Source organism: Heteronotia binoei, chromosome 15 (assembly GCF_032191835.1).
Source record: "Heteronotia binoei isolate CCM8104 ecotype False Entrance Well chromosome 15, APGP_CSIRO_Hbin_v1, whole genome shotgun sequence".
NCBI lineage: Eukaryota > Metazoa > Chordata > Lepidosauria > Squamata > Gekkonidae > Heteronotia > Heteronotia binoei.
Genome location: NC_083237.1, coordinates 28,176,205 through 28,196,787, shown reverse-complemented (window position 1 = coordinate 28,196,787; position 20,583 = coordinate 28,176,205). Strand labels below are relative to the sequence as shown.

General features: G+C 42.6%; 1 protein-coding gene across 1 annotated transcript in view; it reads left to right on the top strand.

Annotated features, from left to right (window-relative positions):
* LOC132583340 (uncharacterized) overlaps nt 1–20,583 on the top strand; it is a 163,631-nt gene that overhangs the window by 54,272 nt on the left and 88,776 nt on the right. Inside the window, exons 6-8 of the mRNA XM_060255003.1 lie at nt 16,879–16,983; nt 18,045–18,112; nt 19,561–19,657. Coding sequence (XP_060110986.1) covers nt 16,879–16,983; nt 18,045–18,112; nt 19,561–19,657 — 270 coding nt within the window. The remainder of the gene's footprint in view (nt 1–16,878; nt 16,984–18,044; nt 18,113–19,560; nt 19,658–20,583) is intronic.

Sequence of the window (20,583 nt, the reverse complement as noted above, 5' to 3'; positions counted from 1 at the left end):
GTTGAGAGGACTTCGTCGACTTCCCCAAGACTAAGCGCGTCGAAGTGATCCAAGATAACACTAGAAGACAGGCACGGAGCCCCGGGTTCATCTGCTGCAGTCAATGTGGCAGGAAAGTCCTGGCGGAGTGACGAGATTTTATCTGCAAAAAATTTCGCAAAAGCCTCACAGCCTATTTCCAATTCTTTCATGTTTGGTCTGCCTTGGGGCAGAGTGGTCAGATTCTCAATTATCTTAAATAATTGTGCTGGGCGCGAATTTGCAGATGCAATCCTAGCCGCAAAGTATTCCTTCTTTGCAGCTTTGACTGCCATCTCATAAGACTTCATAAACGTTCTGTAGGATGTTCTCGTCGCTTCGTCACGAGTATGCCGCCACCGCCTCTCTAGTCGTCTGAGTCCCTGTTTCAGTTGGCGTAGCTCCGAGGTATACCAAGGAGCCAGCCTACTTCGGGGGCGCAGAGGACGCCGGGGTGCAATTTCGTCGATGGCCCTGGATAACCTGTCATGCCAGGTATTTACTAGGTCATCGAGGGAATTGCTAGGGGGCCAGGGGTCCCGCAGAGCCCTCTGGAACCGCTCAGGGTCCATCTGACTCCGCGGGCGAGCCAAAATAGGCTCGCCGCCCGTACAGGGTCGAGGGGGCGCACCCACACGGGCCTTAAGGGCTAGGTGGTCCGACCATGGCACCGCTTCTACTGCGATACCGTCCACCAGAATCCCGGACGCAAAGATCAAGTCTAACATGTGTCCGGCCTGATGCGTGGGAGTGGTAACAAATTGGGAGAGTCCCAGTGTCGCCATGGAAGACACTAGGTCCAGCGCCTGATTGGAGGCCGCGTCGTCTGCATGGACGTTGAAGTCACCCAAGACCATAACCCTTGGGAACTCCAACGCCCAGCCCGCCACCGCCTCCATCAGGGCTGGTAAGGCGCTGGCTGGTGCGTTAGGCGGACGGTACACCAGCCAGATCGCCAACCCCTCCCCCACTTCCCACGCTAGACTGGCACATTCCAAGCCATCGATCGTTGGGGCCGGGAGAGCCCTAAAGGAGTAACCCTCCCGTATGAGTAGCGCCACCCCTCCCTCCCGGCCAGTGGTCCGTGATTGGTGAAAGACCGAGTAGCCCGGGGGCGCCATCTGGGAGAGAGCCACCGTCTCCCCATCCCGCACCCAGGTCTCGGTCACGCAAGCCAGGTCCATATCCTGCTTGAGCAGGTAGTCCCTAAGGATTGAGGTCTTGTTATTTATGGACCTGGCGGTACATAACACCAATGACGGAGACTGACTTTCCCTCTTGGCCCCACTACCTGCCACCCTCGGGATGGGACGCAGACCGGAAGAGGGTCGAGCACTGTTTTGTCTCCGCCTTCTTCCCACATGGTTCTGTCTGCTCCCACCGTCATACCTCCCCCTCCCCATGAGCACTGGGATCCCTAGGCCAGACATCTGCTCCATACCCGATCCTTCACTAGTGTCAGTTAGCTTGCTACCTAGTTATCTTATCCAAAGCTTCACCACCCTCACGCTCCTCTGCTCCACAATTCCAATCGCCTGGTCTTTAATAATTCATCTGTAGTTAATTAAGTTAAACCTCTCCCCACTTTATCTCCATAATTTAATTGGCTAAACATTTTCATCTATGGCACATTAATAAAAAAGATAAATATATATATCCCCTCCCAATTTAAACCATTCCAATTAATCTGCCAGTAATAATAAATATACATCAATCAATCAGCCAACAATTTATAAATCAATAATTAATTAACTAATTAATAATCTGATCTCTTAGTTTACCGGCAGTGCAATTTTTCCGTGAGGGTTGGTGGGCAGAACTATTTGTTTAAGTAGTGATCTAACAGTTCTTAAAGTGCTAGTGCTTTTTATTCTCTTCGGCTTCTGACTGGGTTTCTGTTGACACAGTCTATCTGTTGTCCCGGGTCCAGTAATCTCCAACAGCTAGGGGGCCCAGGAGGGCTAAAGCTCCTACTGTGTCCCCCCAGTAGCCCGGATTGAGCCTTGGTGGACTGGCTCAAGGGGGGTTCCCGCACCGCTGCCTCGGGGTGTAGACTGGTCCCCTGCGCTCGGCTGGCCAGTTCTCCGTTCAACACTCGCCCCGCACAGGGCCGCCTAGTTGCGGGTGTCTGGCAGTCGGCTTCATTCACACCCCAGTTACGTTCACCGTCGCGTCGTCCCCACAGTTTCCGTTGGCTCTGATTGGGAGGGCCAATTGAGCTGCGTCTCGTCTTTGTTGTTGTTACTGTTGTTCGCTTCTCGCCGCCATGCACGGTGCCTCTCGTTCTTATCGGCTGTTCCGTGCACTCCAGCCCGCAACACTGTGCATTTCTGGGTCGCTCCACGGCTCCAGCTCGTGACCGCGCCCTATCTCCGCGCTGGTCCGCACGGCCCGGCCAACACAGCGCCCCGGCTCTGCGTCTGCCCGACCCGGCTTGGTCGACACTCCAGCCCGCGGCCGCGTCTCGTCTCCACGCCGGCCTGCAACAGCCCGGCTCGGCCAGTGCAATGCCCAGCTCTCGGCCCGCTTCACCTGCGACAGAAAGCCACCGCTGTTTCGGTGTAAGTTGGTTTCTTTCTTTCTAGTTGCACCAGTCGTTCCGATGTTCTAATGCTGCTGTTTGCTGTTATATTCTGTAGCGTATTGATGTTACTTTGAATTTCTTCGGAGCCTAACGCCTGTGCTCCGTTCTCGTCGCCATCTTAGGTTCACTTAATTTAGTAGACATTTGGCGTTCACTAAACCCTGCAATAAAACAATACACTCACTACTCTAATGTACACCAAATTCATACAAGAATTGATTATCTCCTAGTAAGTAAAAAGATAGCTAATCAAATACAAGAAGCAGATATAGGGCCACGTATAATATCTGATCATTCAAGGGTTACAGGGACACTTTCTACTCAAAATGATGACAACCAGGGATACCATTGGAAATTAAACAACCTATTGCTACAGGATGAATTGATATGTAAGAAAATAACAGCAGCAATACAAGATGTATCAATTAAAGATGTATCACAGGAAACGTTGTGGGACGCATTTGAAGCGATCATAAGAGGGCAGCTAATAGCAATGGCGTCCACCTATAAAAAGGAAAGGCAATTATTATTACTAGAACTCACAAGTAGAATTAAACACCTAGAACTGCAATATGCTAAAAAAGGTGGGAAAAAACTATTAAGGACATTAGAACAGGAACGTAAAAAATTAGATTTGTTAAAAACCTCCCAAATACAAAAAAACTTAATGATACTTGACCAAAAATACTTTACTAAAACTCCAAAATCGATAAAGTTACTCAAGCAAAGGACCTTACAAAGAAAGGTATCACACCTTATCCATAACATGCGGAACCATCAGTGATCCCTGGTTACTAAATCTAGTGAGATAACCCAAATATTCCATAATTTTTACCAACAACTTTATAAGTCAGAGAATCCGGACTGAAATAAAATTAAAGAATATCTCACCTCTATAAACTATAATATAAAAATATCTCCTGAACACATCTCTTACCTAGAACAAGACATAACACAAGTTGAAATATGTGAAACCCTAAAACATATCAAAAACAATAAGGCCCCAGGTAGGGATGGTATCCCCATCGAATTTTATAAGAAATTTGAATCTGTGTTAATAACCCCCTTGGTACAAACATGTAACTCAGTTATGGTCAAGGGAGTAATGCCTACTACGTGGTCAGAAGCCAGAATCACAGTAATACCCAAACCTGGAAAAGACAAACAATACCCTGCATCTTATAGACCGATATCAGTTTTAAATAATGATTTTAAAATCTTCTCAGCTTTAATGGCCAACAGACTGAACAAAATCATTGCAAACTATGTACATAGCGACCAGTCGGGGTTTATTCCCACAAGAACTCTTACAGATAACATCCGTAAAACTTTGGATTTAATTTTTTGGGGAAAACAAAAAAAAGTGGAATCAATTCTTTTGGCCATTGACGCGGAGAAGGCCCTTGATAGGGTGGAGGTCCCTTATTTACTTACTTTATTACAGCATATGGGCTTTGGTCCAAAATTCTTAACCTCCATTGAATCGTTATATGCCAAGCCAAAAGCACAAATTTATGTAAATAACTATAGAACAAATGACTTTAACTTACATAGGGGTACAAGGCAAGGCTGTCCCTTGTCACCCATTTTATTTGCACTTTCCATAGAACCATTGGCCTTTGCTGTACGAAATGAGAAATAAATAAGTGGTATTCCAATAGGAAAAGAAGAATACAAATTAAGCCTGTTCACAGATGATGCTGTATTTTATTTCACTAATCCCTCCCAATCGGTTACCTCATTACTTCATCATATCAAAAAATTTAGCGCGGTATCTGGCTTTACTATTAATTATACAAAATCTGAACTGTACCCTATTTATTTATCCTCAACTTCCAAATTAGAATTATTAAATGCTTTTCCTTTCAAATGGGTTCAAAAATCTATTCGACACTTGGGTATCCAAATACCATTGAACCTGCAGGATCTTCACGCAGTTAACTATAAACTACTAGATGACTCTATTAAAACACATTTAGAACAATGGAATAAACTCAATCTAACCTTGTTAGAAAAAATTGACATGATTAAAACCTTTGTTATGCCTAGATATTTGTTTTTATTTTATAATTTACCTTGCTATATTTCGCCCAAAGAATTCAGAGACAGACAAAACCTCTACTCCAATTTTTTATGGTCACATAAAAGACCAAGATTTCAGTTTAAATTAATGACTAGACCAACAAAACAGGGGGGATTGAGCTTGCCTAACTTAGAGGCTTACTACTTAGCTGCTAACTTAAAAAATATCCTATGGTACGCAGTGAAAGACTGTGACAAAGCCTGGGTAAAAATTGAAGCATCTTATTTAGTAAGGGACCACCTATGAGAGGCTATTTGGAATACACCGAATGATAGACACTTTATTGAAGATGACAATCCTTATTTATCCTTAACTCTAAAAATCTGGGATAAATATAAAAAAACTCTAATACCATCCATCTCACCGATGGCAAGTTTCTTGGGACAAGCATGGTTTAAACCAGGCCGTGAAACTAAGGACTTTAAAGTCTGGAGAGATGCTGGTATATACCAATTTCAAAACATTATTAAAAATAAACAAATGTTAACTAAAACACAATTGGAAACTCAGTACAAAATATTGATCCCATGGTTCCAATACCAACAACTGCATTATATCTTACACAATCCTAGAATTACAGATGTAATTGATAGGTTATTAACAACATTTGAAAAGCTGTTGAGAAGGAATCCAACGCAAGCTAAAGCTTTAACATCCACTATTTATAACCTCCTTAATACCAAAGATTGGTCTGAAACCACAAGCCAGCAGAAAGCATGGGAGAAAGATTGTGGCATATCATTTACTTTAGAACAATGGCAGACCATTTGGGAATCTCCACTTTATAACACATACTCATTAAATTTGAAACTCCAAAACTATAAACTTTTTTCCAGGTGGTATTTGACACCTAAAAAACTCTTTTTATCACGTATAAAGCCTACCCCTGAGTGCTGGAAGAAATGTAAGCAGGAAGGGTCATTTTTACATTGTTGGTGGCTGTGCCCAGAAGTCAACAAATTCTGGAAAGAAATTAAACCCATAATAGATAACATTATTGAGGGTGCTATTCCTTTTACTCCAGAATTCTTTCTTTTAAATTATTGGCCCAATATAAAACTTTCTCCATTGAAAAAAGAACTGGCAACTCTTCTTTTGATGGCGGCCAAACTTTTGATTGCCCAATATTGGAAACGAGATGTGTCTCCCAACAAACTGCAATGGATGTCCAAAGTATGGGAAGTAGCAGCTTTAGACAAATTAGCCATACAAATAAGGGTATTTGATATACAACAGAAGAACAATAATTTTGTTGAGAAATGGTTCCCCTTTTTTAATTATATAAACTCAGATGAAGACTTTGAAAAGCATATTCCAAAGAAATATATTACTTTCTCATACTATTGAAGAATTTTTTCCCAAATCCTATGTTATATAATGAATGATAATGTATTAGAAATATGGATGACATATGCAACACTTTGAAAGGATAGAAAACTGTAGTGGTGCTCTGCTTAGATTCAATAGTACTTATGCCATGAAGATAAGCTATGTACTTTATTGTAATTGTTTTGTTGTTTAGAGTGTATTAAGGTTGTTGGTTATAGTTGAAAAATTAATAAAAAATTTAAAGTTTAAAAAAACACAACAAAACAATGTTTTGAATTTAGCCTCCCAGCAATGGCTGCCGATGTTTCTCTATGATATATTCTGCTAGAGTAGGTTTTTTCCTTAATGCTTCCTGGCTCTGTCACTATCAACTCTCATGAAGATCTCACGATACTTGATGTACTTCCTGTCTTGCTCAGAAGTGCTGCAGGTCTGTTCCAGTGTGACGAAATTGCTTTTACTTCCAAACCGCAGGTAGACTAAACAATAAATTCCTTTTCACTTTTTAGCAGTTTTTAGCACTGTCCTTTATATTTAAACACTGTCCTTTATATTCCTGTCTTGCTCAGAAGTGCTGCAGGTCTGTTCCAGTGTGACGAAATTGCTTTTACTTCCAAACCGCAGGTAGACTAAACAATAAATTCCTTTTCACTTTTTAGCAGTTTTTAGCACTGTCCTTTATATTTAAACAATCCAAACTTCACCCCTTCCTTCTTCTTCTTGCAAGCTTTCTATATTTCGTTTTCCCACCTTTTAATTTTGTCCCTTTAAGCTATAAATAGCTCCGGAATGAAAAGAAAACTTCTGTACCTTTTCTTCCAATTATCCAAGTTTCCACTGGTCTTTCAAAGCTTTAATTCTTTAGAAATGTCCAAGAAGGTTAGGATCCTGACGAGCTTATGTCAAATAAATGACTCTGAGAACTTTTGCAGACAATGACTATGCAACTTCCAGAGACCCCTCAAAGCCTCAAAGAAAACTTTCTCCAGGGTTCCCTTTAACCAAGGTAAATCTCTTTTCAAAGTTTCCATGCAAGTAGGCAGTAGGCATTAATTTGCCTTCTACTACCCCGAACAAAAATTCCAGCCTGCTCCCGTTATGAGAGACAGGTCAGCTCGGCATTTTCCTTCCCCGGAAGTCTTTTAGTCTGCAGTCTTGTTGGGTATTTCCTTGCTCCACTTGAGTCCTCTTCATCTGAGATTTCCTCTTCTTCCTCTTCATCTTCCTTCTTTTTCTTCCCCTCTTTTTTCTCAATTTTCTCCAGAAATTTTTTGGCTTTGAAAGTAGAATTTATCCTGTATCAGTTCTCTTCATAGGTAAAAAGTAGGCCTTCTGGCATTAGGCATGTGTAAGTAGTTCTCTTTCTCTCAGGAAGTTTGTCAAGGTTTGATATTTTCTTCTCTTTTGTCTAACTGGCCATGGTACCTCTCTCAAAATTTTCACCATATTTCCTGCTATTATCACTGGCTTGTCTCTCGTTAATTTCAAGATATTATCTCTGGTCTTCTTCCTTGTGAGCTTCAAACGGATTTCGCTTGGCAGTTTATTCCTTCTCGTGAAACTTGATGGTACCCGCTTAACCTGATCGAACTCCTCCTCCATCTTATCAGGTGTCACCTGTAAAATTTCTGACAGAGCTTCGCTTAGTATTTTCTGTAGATCTTCAGATTTTTCTTCAGGTACATTTTGAAGCCGCAGCATATAGGCTGCTCTATCCATCTCTAGCTGAAGAAATCTACTATCATATACTTTCTGCTCTTTTCCAGTTGTTCCACCTTTTACGTGTTGTCTGTCACCTGTGCATCTAGGACCTTCAAAGCTTTATTAGTCTCTGCTGTTTGCTTTCTATTCTCTTGAAGTTCTTGTTTAATTTCTGCCATCTGCTCTCCTATATTGTCTACTTTCCCAGTCAATTGTGCTATGGAGTTTAAAGAGTATTTTGCATTTCTTTTATGTCCCCCTGCATAGCTGCAGGCGTGAACTTCCCTGGGCCAGATGAAGAGCTCGGTGATGGGATCGGGGTTCTACCTTCTTGGTTCTCTTTTTTCCTTTGAACCTCTTTAAAGCCAATAGTAGCTTCTTGCTTCTATCAACAATTTGAGAAGCCCCAAACAACGATAAACAATAGCTTAAACAGAACCTTTTTACCATGACAACCTTTAGTTATCACAGACCCTAAGCAATTAAGCTCACAATAACAGTTCACTGTAGTGTGTTCTCAAAATAAATAGTTCAATCCAGTCTAGTCCTTAACAAGCTTGTCCAGATACTCCAGAATAGAAAAAATTATAAGATTTATATGAGTTGTAATCCAGGGCTGGATGCCCAATTTGTAGAGTCTCCACAAAAAAGAAATTAAAAATGACAAAAGAAACGCAAAATCCAGATATCCCCAACCACAAAAAAAGAGCCAAACAGAAAAAGGAGAGAAGGAGGGAAAACAAAAACAAAAAACAGCTCCCAAAAATAGAGATACTTTATATTCCAACCAAATGTTTGTAGGTAGATCTTCAAAGAAAGGAAAAGCAGGAACAAAAAATGAGCCAAAATTTAAAAAAGTTTGCAAGAATCACCTTCAATCAACTCTTTGTAATCCATTTAACAAGTTAAAAAAAGAAGAGAATTCTGGGAACCATATCAACTATCAAAATTTATATAATCCACTTGGAAATTTCACAGCGATTCTTCCTGCAGTCAACTATATAGCTGTTTTTATAATCCACTGCACAAGCCAAATAGGACCATGAATGTATATTTAAGACCAGCAAGAATTTATTCAAGATGCATGTCTTCCCTTCAGCACAGCCACAAAGTTCTTTTTAAAAATATCTTTAGGACCAACCAAGTTTCATTCAAAATATAGATCCTCTGTCTGTTAGGAATCAGCTCTATAAGACATTCACTAGCTTTGCAGTCTTAGCTCAGAGATCTTACAGCAATTGGTCTTCTCAGCCAGATATAATTGCTACTAGCATTCTGTTCATCTATAGTTCAACGGCAGGATGTTTCTCCCCCCATAAAGTTCGGTATAGATGAGTTCAAATCAGGTATCAATTCTCCTTTATCTTAAGAAGCTGGTGTGAACTAGTCAAAAATTCCAGAATAACACTAAAGAAGTCACCAGTTTAGGCACAAGTCTTTTGGAAGCCTTAGAAAAGAGAAAGAGGGAGCCGGGTATTCCCCCCTCCCCTTCCTCTTCACACATGCCTCCGCCAATGCTCCACTCCACTTTCTACTCTCCAACTCCCATCCTTCCACTGGTCTTATTTTAAAAGTTGAATAATAATAAGAAAGAAAACTTACAATCCATCCAGTGAATGACAAAGTCCAGTCTGGTCATGAAGAAGAACTAATTAGAAAAGAAGAAGCCGGCAGTCAACCCCGATGCCATTTAAAAATGGCGATCGGGACAGCGAGGCTCGCAGCGATGTCAGGCTTGGGATACAGCCACCGCTGACAGTCCCAATCCGCAACGTCAAGCTGCCCGCCTTCTCAGACCCTTCTTGAGTCCCAGAATGAGTTCCCCCATTTGGAGGACCCCTCTGCTGCTCGATTAAAGAGCGGCCCTGGACCATCTAGCCCGGGTCGCTCTCTAACTTAAGTCGCCGAAACCGGAAGAAGACTCCACCACCACCATTCTGATCAGAAGTCCTGCTTTTGCTTCTCTTTCATTAGGCAGCAAGCAAATTTGCCCATAAACAAAGAAAAAGGCAGTTAAGGAAGAGAAGCAAATGAATTCAGGTGGAGTGCAGAGAAAGGAAGCTCTAAGGCAGGGGAAAGAGCACTACACCAAGCTCAACCAGGAAGGGTCGGTCCTGATGCAAACTCATTTTCGTGAATTAAAGTCAAACAGCAACAATACATTTATGATGTCTCTTTTATTTGAACTTTTTATTTATTGGATTATGAGACTTGGGATCAGAAAAGGCACAGTTGTTATGATGAGGAAGTAAACAAAAAACATCAACAGGAAATGTTTACTGAAGTTCCTTAATTTCCTGGTCTCACTGTCCTGGGGCACATTCATATGACCAACTAAAGCCTAAATAGAGAAGAGACATTTCTGGCTTTTCTGGGGCTGGATGAAGCCGAATCCAAGATGGGACTGGAGTTTTTATTCTGGGATGGGTAGACATGTTGAATTTCTACTTGCCCCTCAGACATTACACAGGACAGGAAATCCTGGAGTTAGGATGGCCAACAGGCCTGGGGAAGACTGTCCTTCACGTGTGGAAAAAGGCAGCTGTAGCTTTCCATGGCATAGAAAGGAATGGCAACCCCCTGACATTTCATGTAGATCAAACTGATACTAAAGAAACCAGTGGGAAACCAATTTGAAAAGTAGAAACCCTACCTGCAAGATTAAAGAACTTTAGACTTCTTTATCAGTGTGGCCTATTTGAACTGGTGTGTCTTAAAGGAACTTTTTGGACTGCCTTTCTAAAATAAAAAAGAGGGGGGAAAAAGGCTTAAGTGACAAATATGGCTCTCCTCTTTCTGCTCACAAAATCCTGCATGGCAGCTTACACCATATATCCATGATTGCCACAGGGAATCCAGTGAGTTTCATTGCTGAGTTGTCAGTTCAGACCTTTATTGGCACAAACGCTGAGTTGTCCTAGTTGACAACACTAAACGCCTCTGGTTTTGTTTTCTTTGGCCACAACGTCATAATACAACACCTTTGTGGAGCTTTTCTTCCTCGAAGGATGACTTTGAATCTTAATGAAGTCTGCAATTTGTGCTGGGAGGAGTACCCAGACACAGGAGCAGCTATTTTTGCACTTGGGTTCAGCACCACCTCCACTCCTCGCAGGGCAAAGCTTGCAATGCACGCTGTTCACCCTCAGAGGAGCACCCAGCCCTGATGAAAAGTAGCAGCAGTGGATGCTGCTTTGTGCTTTGGCTGCCTTGGCATTGCCCCCTACAAGCTCAAAACATCATGCATCGAGCTGTTTGGGCTTCAGTTATCTGTTCACCTGGAGAGTTGAGTATTTTCATTAAAGCTCTGCCCTCCAATTATTCTTCTCCCAGTTCAGAAAGGACCAACCCTCATGCTCCACAACCTTCAGTGATCAAATAGGGCATGGACACACCTCCCAACAAATTAAGTTGTTGCATTGCTCCACCCAAGAGCCTATATAACCAAAGCTCTACGTGGCTGTGCATCATTAAGAGAAACGAGGGCAAACAGCTGGAATGGCAACTTGTCTGCGTTACCCGGGCAGGGTGGTGATCGTGACTGGTGGCACCTCAGGCATTGGTCTGGCCCTTGTGAGAGAATTTGGTGAGAATTGCGAGAAGTGGGTATGGAGGAGGGGGCAATTTCTGCCCACAGGGGCTGGGACTGAGCCTGCCAGGAAGACTTTGGAAATCTTGCTCTCTACGTTTCTAGTCTGGAATGGAGAGAAATGGAGGGAGGGAAATGTCCTCTTTATGTCCTCAGAGAAATTTCTGTCTGTCCTGCAAACAGAAAAAGGACTGATGTAGTAGTACCTTCAGGCATAAGGTCTTGTGGACTAGAGACTTTTCATTAGCCCTTGACTTGCTACAAGACTCTTTTGTTATCAAAAGTAATAAGAAATTATAGCTTATATGTGTGTGTGTGTGTGTGTGGTTTAGATTCTGGGAAGGTGTATGCAGTTCCTAATTTCGTAGCAGGCGAAGCTGCACCTGCTGAGTTTCAGCCTGTTGTAAAGCTTTTGAAATGGGCTGCTAGAATACAAAGTAGCCATCTGACTGATCCTAGGATCCTGAGCTTGTGATGGGAGGTACTGGTTGCCCTGTATTTCCAGAGTAAGAGTGGGTCTCAGGGCTCTGATGCAGCGAGATTTGAGCCCTGTGGCACCTAAAAGAGTTACGAGATTCCCAGGGTGTATCTGAATTTGCAGACTCAGATATCTGATGATTCATGAATTTTGGGTCTTGAAGAATCCTGGAGATCTTGTTGATCTTCAAGGTGCTCCTGGACTCAAATCTGGCTGTTTTACTGCAGACCGTCAGGACCTGAAAGGGTCTTCATGGGGGCTTGGGGGAGTGGGGAGGCTTCTGCTCCCATCATCAGAGAGATTTTTCTGGACAGGAAGATCTGCTTGCAGAAGGCTGCTCTCCTGAGATGGAAAATAACTCCCCCACCCCTCCTCAGGGTTCCCAGGTTGTTTGAGGTCCTAAATGAGGATGGGGGAGGCAGGAATGGAATTTTTTAACTAAACAAACAAATCTAGTGCTGTCCATCTGTGAGAGAGCCAAGCCTCTGTGTTTTGTCTTGCTTTCCTTTCTCTCTTTGCCTTCCAGTGCGCCAGGGAGCCAATGTGGTTTTCTGTTCACGGAGATCTGGAGGTGAGTCTAGAGCACCTTTTCTACTCCCCCCACCTCATGACAGGATTTCCTTATTTCTTTAAAATATGTATTTGCCATCAAATGAGATCCTTCTTGAGGTAGTTTACAGAGTAAAATTTAATAAAATCATAAAGCAGCATAACTTGTTAACTGAAAAATGCAAGCATAACATAAAAGATTTAGTAAACCTCAAATGATTACACAGACCTTACCCTAGAACAATTTTAAAAGAACAATTCCTTCGTTACAAGTGTGTGTGTGGGGGGAGAGACCTGTTTGGGTTTAGGTTCGTCCTGCTGACATCTGTTGTGTTCCACCTTTTGCAGCGGAAAAGGGACAAGCAATTCAGAGAGACCTCCAGGCTTCTGGGTGCCCAGGGGAAGCTTTCTACCAGGTTTGCGATGTCCGCAATGAGTCAGACATTAAGGTAGGCTAAAACTGGTGCTTCTTTGAAAATTCTGCAGCTTTACAAGAAATGTCCTTTCATCTCTAAACAATCACTGAAAACATTTTCTATATTCCAATTCTCAGGCGTCTAAATGGCCATAACACGGTTCTTCTAGGCCTTTCCACTTGATTTATGCTCCCTTTCATAAATTCAGAATTTGGTAATCACCTGTAGTATCATGTGACTCTCCTCTGCCCTGGGGTTCCACACAATTTCTCCATCAGCTATAATCTTCTATTCCTTCTCACTGTCCCAACATGCCCTGGAGTCTGATATAATGGGCAAGTCTCAGAAGTTGAGCGCAAACGTTGCCTCCTTTACTCCAGGCTCAGTCAGGCTGGAGGTGTTAATAGCAAAGTGCCTATGCAGCAGCCAGGGCACTGAATTGATTAAGAGGAAAGAAAGCTTTATTTGTGAAACTAACCAAGTGGATGGGAAACAGATGATGTAACCCTTCCTGCCTTGCCAGGTGGGAGACAAATAGTTCTAGACTGTTTCAGAAGGAAAGCCTAAGATTGGCATTCTGCAGACAAAGAGAAGCCCTTTTGGAAAGAAGGTACTTCCCCCTACAGTCCTCTCTAGCTAGAACTTGCCGCTCCCTGCAGGATCTTATTTCCTCTCCTTTGTACAGAAGACATTGCTGTATTCCAACAGGAGGCAGCTCATGGTTCAAAGACCTTTAAGCATAAATGCCTGAGCAACCCTCTCCCCAGGTTGGATCAGGCCTTGCCCCCCAACCCACACAGGAGCCCTCATCTTTGGTTGCTTCTCTCCTGTCTTTCCCCAAGTCCCTTTGCTGCCCATCCTTCTCTGTCTTGCTCCCAGCACCTGGAACAGGTAAAATAGTCACTTGCAGCTCTGAAATCACAGCATTCTCTGTTCTGTTGCTGTCCTTGCCCTGCCTTAGATGTCTCTTCATCTTTTTTCCTGTAGAGGTTGATTTTGGTAACTGTAGAACGTTATGGATGCCTGGACTGCCTGGTGAACAATTTTGGAACTAGTGAGTGACGTTCAACCTTTTGGGGCCTGGGAAGAATCACTGGGATGCATGAGTCTGAATTCAAGATCACTTCCAGTTTATTCAAAAGTCAGAATGGACTTCTTCAGTAAAGGATTCGAGGAAGTATAACTTCCAGGGGTCTGCTTACAGAGAAACTAATGAAATTACAGTAGCCTAATAACAGAACAAGTCTATTTTTAATTATTATTTTAATACAAACATATACTCAGTATACACTCATAAATATGTGTGTGTGTATATATATATATATATATATATATATATATATATATATATATATATATATATATATATATATATATATACACACATACATACATACATACATACACACACACACTCTTATCCTCTGTTGTTCTATATATAGGGGCTAATATTTGGGAAGTTAGGTGCCATTGGAGAATATTTTCTCTCAGACTAATTGACAGACTCCTCATAGCCAGGATTTAATGTTTGGTAGGGCCCACAGCAGGATTTATAGTTCGGGGAGCTGGGGGGAGGCACCCAGTTTGGTGGCCTTGGGCTCTCAGCACTGTAAGCTTCCTTGAGTTCCACAAGCTAACCCCCCCCCCTTCACTGGACAGTCACAGAAGCTCTACTCCCCCCACCCCTTTCTTATGTGCCCCTCTCTCAGAGAGACAGAGATCTCTTGACTCTCCCCCACCCTTTGCTCTGTGTGCTGTGTTAGGGAAGGGGAGAGTGCTACTACTTGTTTAGAGTGGCGGTGAGCAAAGGGGACAGATTGGGAGCCCTCCAATGGAGGGACCATACAGTTGGAAGGGAGGTGAAAAGGATGGGCCTGGCTCCTCCTAGGCCCCAGTGTAGCTATGGGCCTGATTGACAGTAGTCTAAGAACAGCTCTTTCCCAAAGCTCTTTCCTCTTTTGTGATTATAATTTGGAAATCCTTTCCTCATTTTCTAGTGTAGCTCAATGGATTACTGTCCATATTAATTAGCCAAAAACATTGCAATAGTACCTTTGTCATTACATGAGAACAGTACTTGAAAATATGTTTTAGATCTTAAACTTGCTTATTTCCTCAAAAGTGCATACACTAAATGTCTGATGTGAAAAAAAATGAAATAATGAGGACTTTATCCTCCTCGATCTTATCACCATCCCTTCATATGATAGATCTTGTATTTGTTCAGTAAATAATACTGACTTGGTTACAAATCTACACTAAAGCTACCTCTTAACTTATACCAAACTGCCAGTACTGAGTGTATAATAGGATGATCCCAAGTCAATTTTCTATTATCATACCAAAGCAGGTAATTCCATTTTTAACCATCTTTAAGAAAAGTTTTCAAGTAGTCATTATGTTATTGACATCCGTACCATTCTATCATTTCAGCTACCCTAACCATCTTATATTATGTAGCAATATGAGGTACCCCTAGTCCTCTTTTAACTCCTGGTCTGTTTTCCTAACCAAATTAATTCTTTAAATGCACAACAAGATTATATGAAGGTTTTGGAACTCCCTTCCTTGAGGAACTGCATCCCTCACACTAAACCTTTCTAAAGGAAGTGCGTCTTCTTCTAAAGAGTAATTAACTTATTGACCTCGCTGTTCCAGGATCTAGTTTAATTGCAGGCTTAGATAGAATCAGGACTTTGTTTGTAGAAAAAGCCCAGCAGGAATTCATTTGCATATTAGGCCACACCCCTGACATCACCATTGTTTCACGTAGGGCTTTCTGTAGAAAAAGCCCAGTAGGAACTCATTTACATATTAGGCCACACACCCTGACACCAAGCCAGCCAGAACTGCGTTCCTGTGCCTTCCTGCTCAAAAAAAGCCCTGAATAGAATCATTGGGAATGGGTCTATCAATGTCAAGTAGCTATGATGGTGAAAGAAAAGCTCCATATTAAGGGCCTCCAAGGACCAGTGGTATAGTTCACTGGATGGGAACTCCTGGCTGTTTTGGGGAGAGCAGCATTTGGGGAGGAGAGGGACCTCAGTGGAGTATAATGCTGCAGACCCCAACTTCTAAAGCAGACATTTCTCCAGCGGAACTGATCTTTGTAGCCTGGAAGATCTCTAGACCCCATTTGGAGGCTGCAACCCCAGGGCAGTAGCAAAGAGAGACTTGGGGCCCTCTGGAGCATATGGTTTGCCTCTGTGTTAAAGGGTGATTATAGAACAAAGCAGTAGATAAGTGGCACATTTAAGACCAACTAAGTTTTATTCAGAATGTAAGCTTTCTTATGCTCTAAGCACACTTCATCAGACAAAAATGGAATGGCAAGCATCAGACAAAAATGGAATGGCAAGTTCTTAATATTAAGAACTGCTGCTTGCCATTCCATTTTTGTCTGATTAAGTGTGCTTAGAGCATACGAAAGTTTACATTCTGAATAAAACTTAGTAGGTCTTAAAGATGAAACTTGTCTACTGCTTTGTTCTATTGCTTCAGACCAACACGGCTGCCCACTTGGATCTATCTAAAGGGTGATTATGTTTGAATTGTTTCACTCCAAGCAATATTAATTTAACAATAAAACAAGTGTGAAATCCATCAGCATGTTCCGGGGAGGAGCGGGCAGGGCTCTCATGCTGTTTGTGTGTTTTGCCTCAGTAAAACCCACCTCTTGCAAACAGGTGATTTCAAAGGAATGGATGAAATGAGTGCCCAAGACTTACGCAACATGATGGAACTCAATACCGTGAGCTGTTTCTTAGCATCCAAGGTGAGTGTTTCTAACTTCAAAGGATTTTCCCTCTTCCCTGAGGGTAGTTGGCTTCATCCAGAGTTGAAAGTCCAGTGGAAAAAACCTGGAATGGTACTCAGAGGTGTAGTGCTATATATGCTTGTGTCTGTCAGTGGTCTCCTCCCCAAATCTGAACAACGGGGACAGGTCAGGACTCCACAGCTGAGGACCAGCTTTGCACACAAAAGATTCATCCCTTCCATCTTCAATTGAAAGTTTTTCTGTGAGCTGTATTTGGAAGGGACTTTGCCAATGGACAATTCTCAGCTATGGCAGATTCATAAGTATCTGTTTTGAGCTCCAGCATGCTGTTTCTGTTTCTCTTTTGTGTACAGTATGCACTGCCTTACTTACGGAAAACAAAAGGAAACATCATCAACATGGCCAGCCTTGATGGTGTCATTGGAAAGCAGAGTCAAGTGGGCTATGCTGCAAGCAAGGTAATCTTGACCCAAGGACAGATTCCTTTTTTGTTTTAATGCTTCTGCTCTTGAGCCTTTAATAACAGCTTGACTGGCAGATGAAGGTTTGCACAGAATGGAGGTGGCCAGTGATAACGTCTCCATTCTCTGTGCTTTGAAAAACTCCACTTGTGGGCTCTTGTAAATCTAGGTGCTCCTAAAGGCACAGGAGGAGGCCAGGCTGGTGTTTTTTCAGGGCACATCAATTTTCATAGATGAGTCAAAACCCAGCTGTAACCAGAAAACATTTTATGGAATCTCCCTTTGTTTTCTTATTATTATCAGACTGAGAGAAAAAAAGCTAACTTGAACCTCAAAGCTGAAAACATTAAGCATCTTTCACCCTTATGTGAAAACCCTAAGTAGGATTGCCAGTCGCCTACAGAAAACGAAATGGCCTGTCCCTTGAACAGAGGCTTTTATGGGAATGTTATTTACAAGGTCCACTGTACCATTCTTCTGGATAAGGGATCACCCTAGGCGATCTAGACATACTGCCTCCCCTGAGAAATATCAGCCCTCCTACCCCAATCTCTCTTGTCCAGAGGGAAAAGATCTTTCAGTTTTTAAGTTGTCACCATCCACCAAAAACTGAAAGTCTGCATTCAGAGAACGGGTCTGACCCACCATTCCCTGTCTGTCTTCACTAGGATTGCCAAGATTGAGTCTTGACTGCTTTAAGGCCCAAGAACAGAATAATGTTTAAACCTCAGCATTGGTCTCCCCTGTACTGTATCTTCACATGGATTTCAAAGAGGCTTTGGGGGAAATGGCTAGTCCCTTAATAGAAACTTTGTCCTGGCCCCACTGATGGACTTCCTGATGGTACCTGATTTTTTTGGCCACTGTTTGACATAGAGATTTGGACTGGATGGGCCATTGGCCTGATCCAACATGGCTCCTCTTATGTTCTTATGTAGGCATTATTTATGTCCATCTCATAGAAAACCTTCTCTTAATGTACATCAGACTGTAAGAGGAGGTGGCCAAGCAGTTTCTGGTCAGTTGGCAGCCCTGCTTGTTGTGCTTTTCTCTTGCAGGGGGCTGTGATTTCCATGACTAAAGCCCTGGCCATTGATGAGAGCAAATACGGAGTACGAGTCAACAGGTAAAAGTGATTATTATCCCTACAGAACCCTTGATGCACATTGTCCTTTGCAGAATACTCTCAGGATAGAAAGACAGGTTCTGTAGCCCAATGCCATGAACTTACAGGAAAAGTTTTTGCTAAGACAAAGAAATAGATAGTAGAGGGAAAACATAATAATAACAGGTAACTGACATTCTAAGAGTCTAATATCCAGGCAACTGGGCTGAATTACTTTTTCTGGAGAAGGTATAAGTGGTACCAAGTCCCCATATTTCTTTCCCTTTCAAATGTTGTTACTTCCAAGCACAAACACAAAAAATAAACTCTTAGTAAAGGGCAAACTGTAAGTTCCAGGAGGATTGGTTACATCATGGGTTTGTGGCCTAATATGCAGAGGTGTTCCTGCTACAAAAAAAGCACTGGGAATGAGGGTGGAGCCTGGAGAAGGGAGATCCACCCTCCAAAGCAGCCATTTCCTCCAGGGGGAACTGATCCTGGTAGTCTGAAGATCAAGTGTAACAGTGGGCACTCTCCAGGTGCCACCTGGACATTGGCCACCGTAGATATCATCAAAACTAGTGTGCCTGCATATAGCGAAGGTGGGGGATGTCTCCAAACTAGCGGGTCTCCTCCAGTGTTCCATCTAAGCTGCAGAGCCTTGTGAACAAAAATTCTACTTTGTGAGTTACTGGTATTAAAGTTGTGAGCTACTGGCATTAAAGTTGTGAGCTACTGCATAAATTAGTGTGCTCTGGAGTCATCTTTCCTGAGCTAAGACAAAAATGTGTGAACTGGAGGCTAAAAATCTGTGTGCTAGCTCACACTAACTCAGCTTAGAGGGAATACTGGTGTCCACCAGAGGTACAGGAAAGTACAGCTTTGTCAATTAACTAGAAGAAAAGTAAGAGACTGAGGGGAAAAGCTAGCTTGGAAGAGAACCAAATCTGCTCCAGAAAGTCTAGAATGTAAAAAGCAGCTTAGAGTTAGTTAAAAGAGGAAAAATGGGGTGGGGGCAGAAGATATCAATTTGGTTGTCCTCCCCCTAAGAGTCCTGGATGAGGAGATTGGTACAGAGGTCTTACATTCTAGTTGTACAGCCCCCCAGTGATTCCTTGCAAGCCCTCAGCTTGTGCGACTAACCATCAGGTGCTTTAAAACATTGATTTAAAAATGGATATTTGCAACTGCTTTTCCTCCTGCTGTGGACAAAGGATTCAGTTCCCTATGGACTGAAATTTCAGAGGCTGCAATTCATGCTGTATGTTCTTGGAATGTATAAATAAATAGTCATTGTGAGGTGAATTAGTTTATATAGTGTGTTAAACTCTAAGATTGTCATGGAAGTTGGTATCTCTCTAGGGACAATAAGAAAGATATGTTTTCAAAACCCATTCACTAGGGGACATATTTTTTGATAGTTTCTGGTACTCCTGACTTTTTAAATTTCCAAACGTTTTGAATCCTAGCATCTCACCTGGTGTGGTCTGGACTCCTCTGGCGAAAAGATTTGTAGATCAGTCACCGAATCCGGAGGAAACAATGCAGAAATTCATCAGTTATCAGGCAAGTACATTCTGGGGATAAAGGAATGGATCTGCAGCAGATGACTGATTCTTCATAAAGTTGGCATCCTTGGGGCAGGGCCTGAAGTTCTCCCAGAAGGACAACTCTTCCTTTTATTAATGTTCAGACACCTGGGCTGGGTTACTTACTTATGGGATTGACCATATTCCCCATGCTGTTGAATATGGATGTGAAACTGCTGGGAGAGGTCATAGGAGGTTTGAACTGCGGGGTTACCAATATGCAGATGATACCCAGCTCTACCTTTCTTTCCCACCTAATTCTGAAGATGCTTTTCATGTTCTGAACAGGTGCTTGGAACCCATAATGGGCTGGATGAGGTTGAACAAGCTGAAACTTAATCCAGACAAGACAGGGGTTCTCTGGGTTAGTAGAAAGGTAGACTGGGGCATTCAGATCTTTCCTGTCTTGGAGGGGGTTATAATCTCCTTGAAAAACCAGGTTCACAGCTTGGGAGTGCTACTTGACACAGCAGTCACTTTTGAAAACTAGGTGGCAGCAGTGGTTCAGTGTGCTTTTTTCCAGCTTCAGCTGGCGCATTAGCTGCATCTGTGCCTGGTTCAATCAGATTATAGCCTCGGCAATGCATGCCTTCCTTACATGTATGCTGGACAATTGCATTGTACTCTGCTTGGGGCTTCCCTTAAAGAGTGTCCAGAAGCTGCTGCTAGTGCAGAGCACAGAAACTAGACTGCTGGTCAGGACCAACAATCCAGAGCACGTTGTGCCAATATTGAAGCATTTACACTGTCTACCAATCCACTCCCAAGGCCAATTCAAAGGTAGAGGTGCTATTTTTCAAACTTTGAAAAACCTTTGAATCCTTCCTGGCTTGGGTCTGGAGAATCACCTTCCATATCTTCCTTCCTGGGAATTAAGATCACAGGGACAGGCTCTCCTTACTG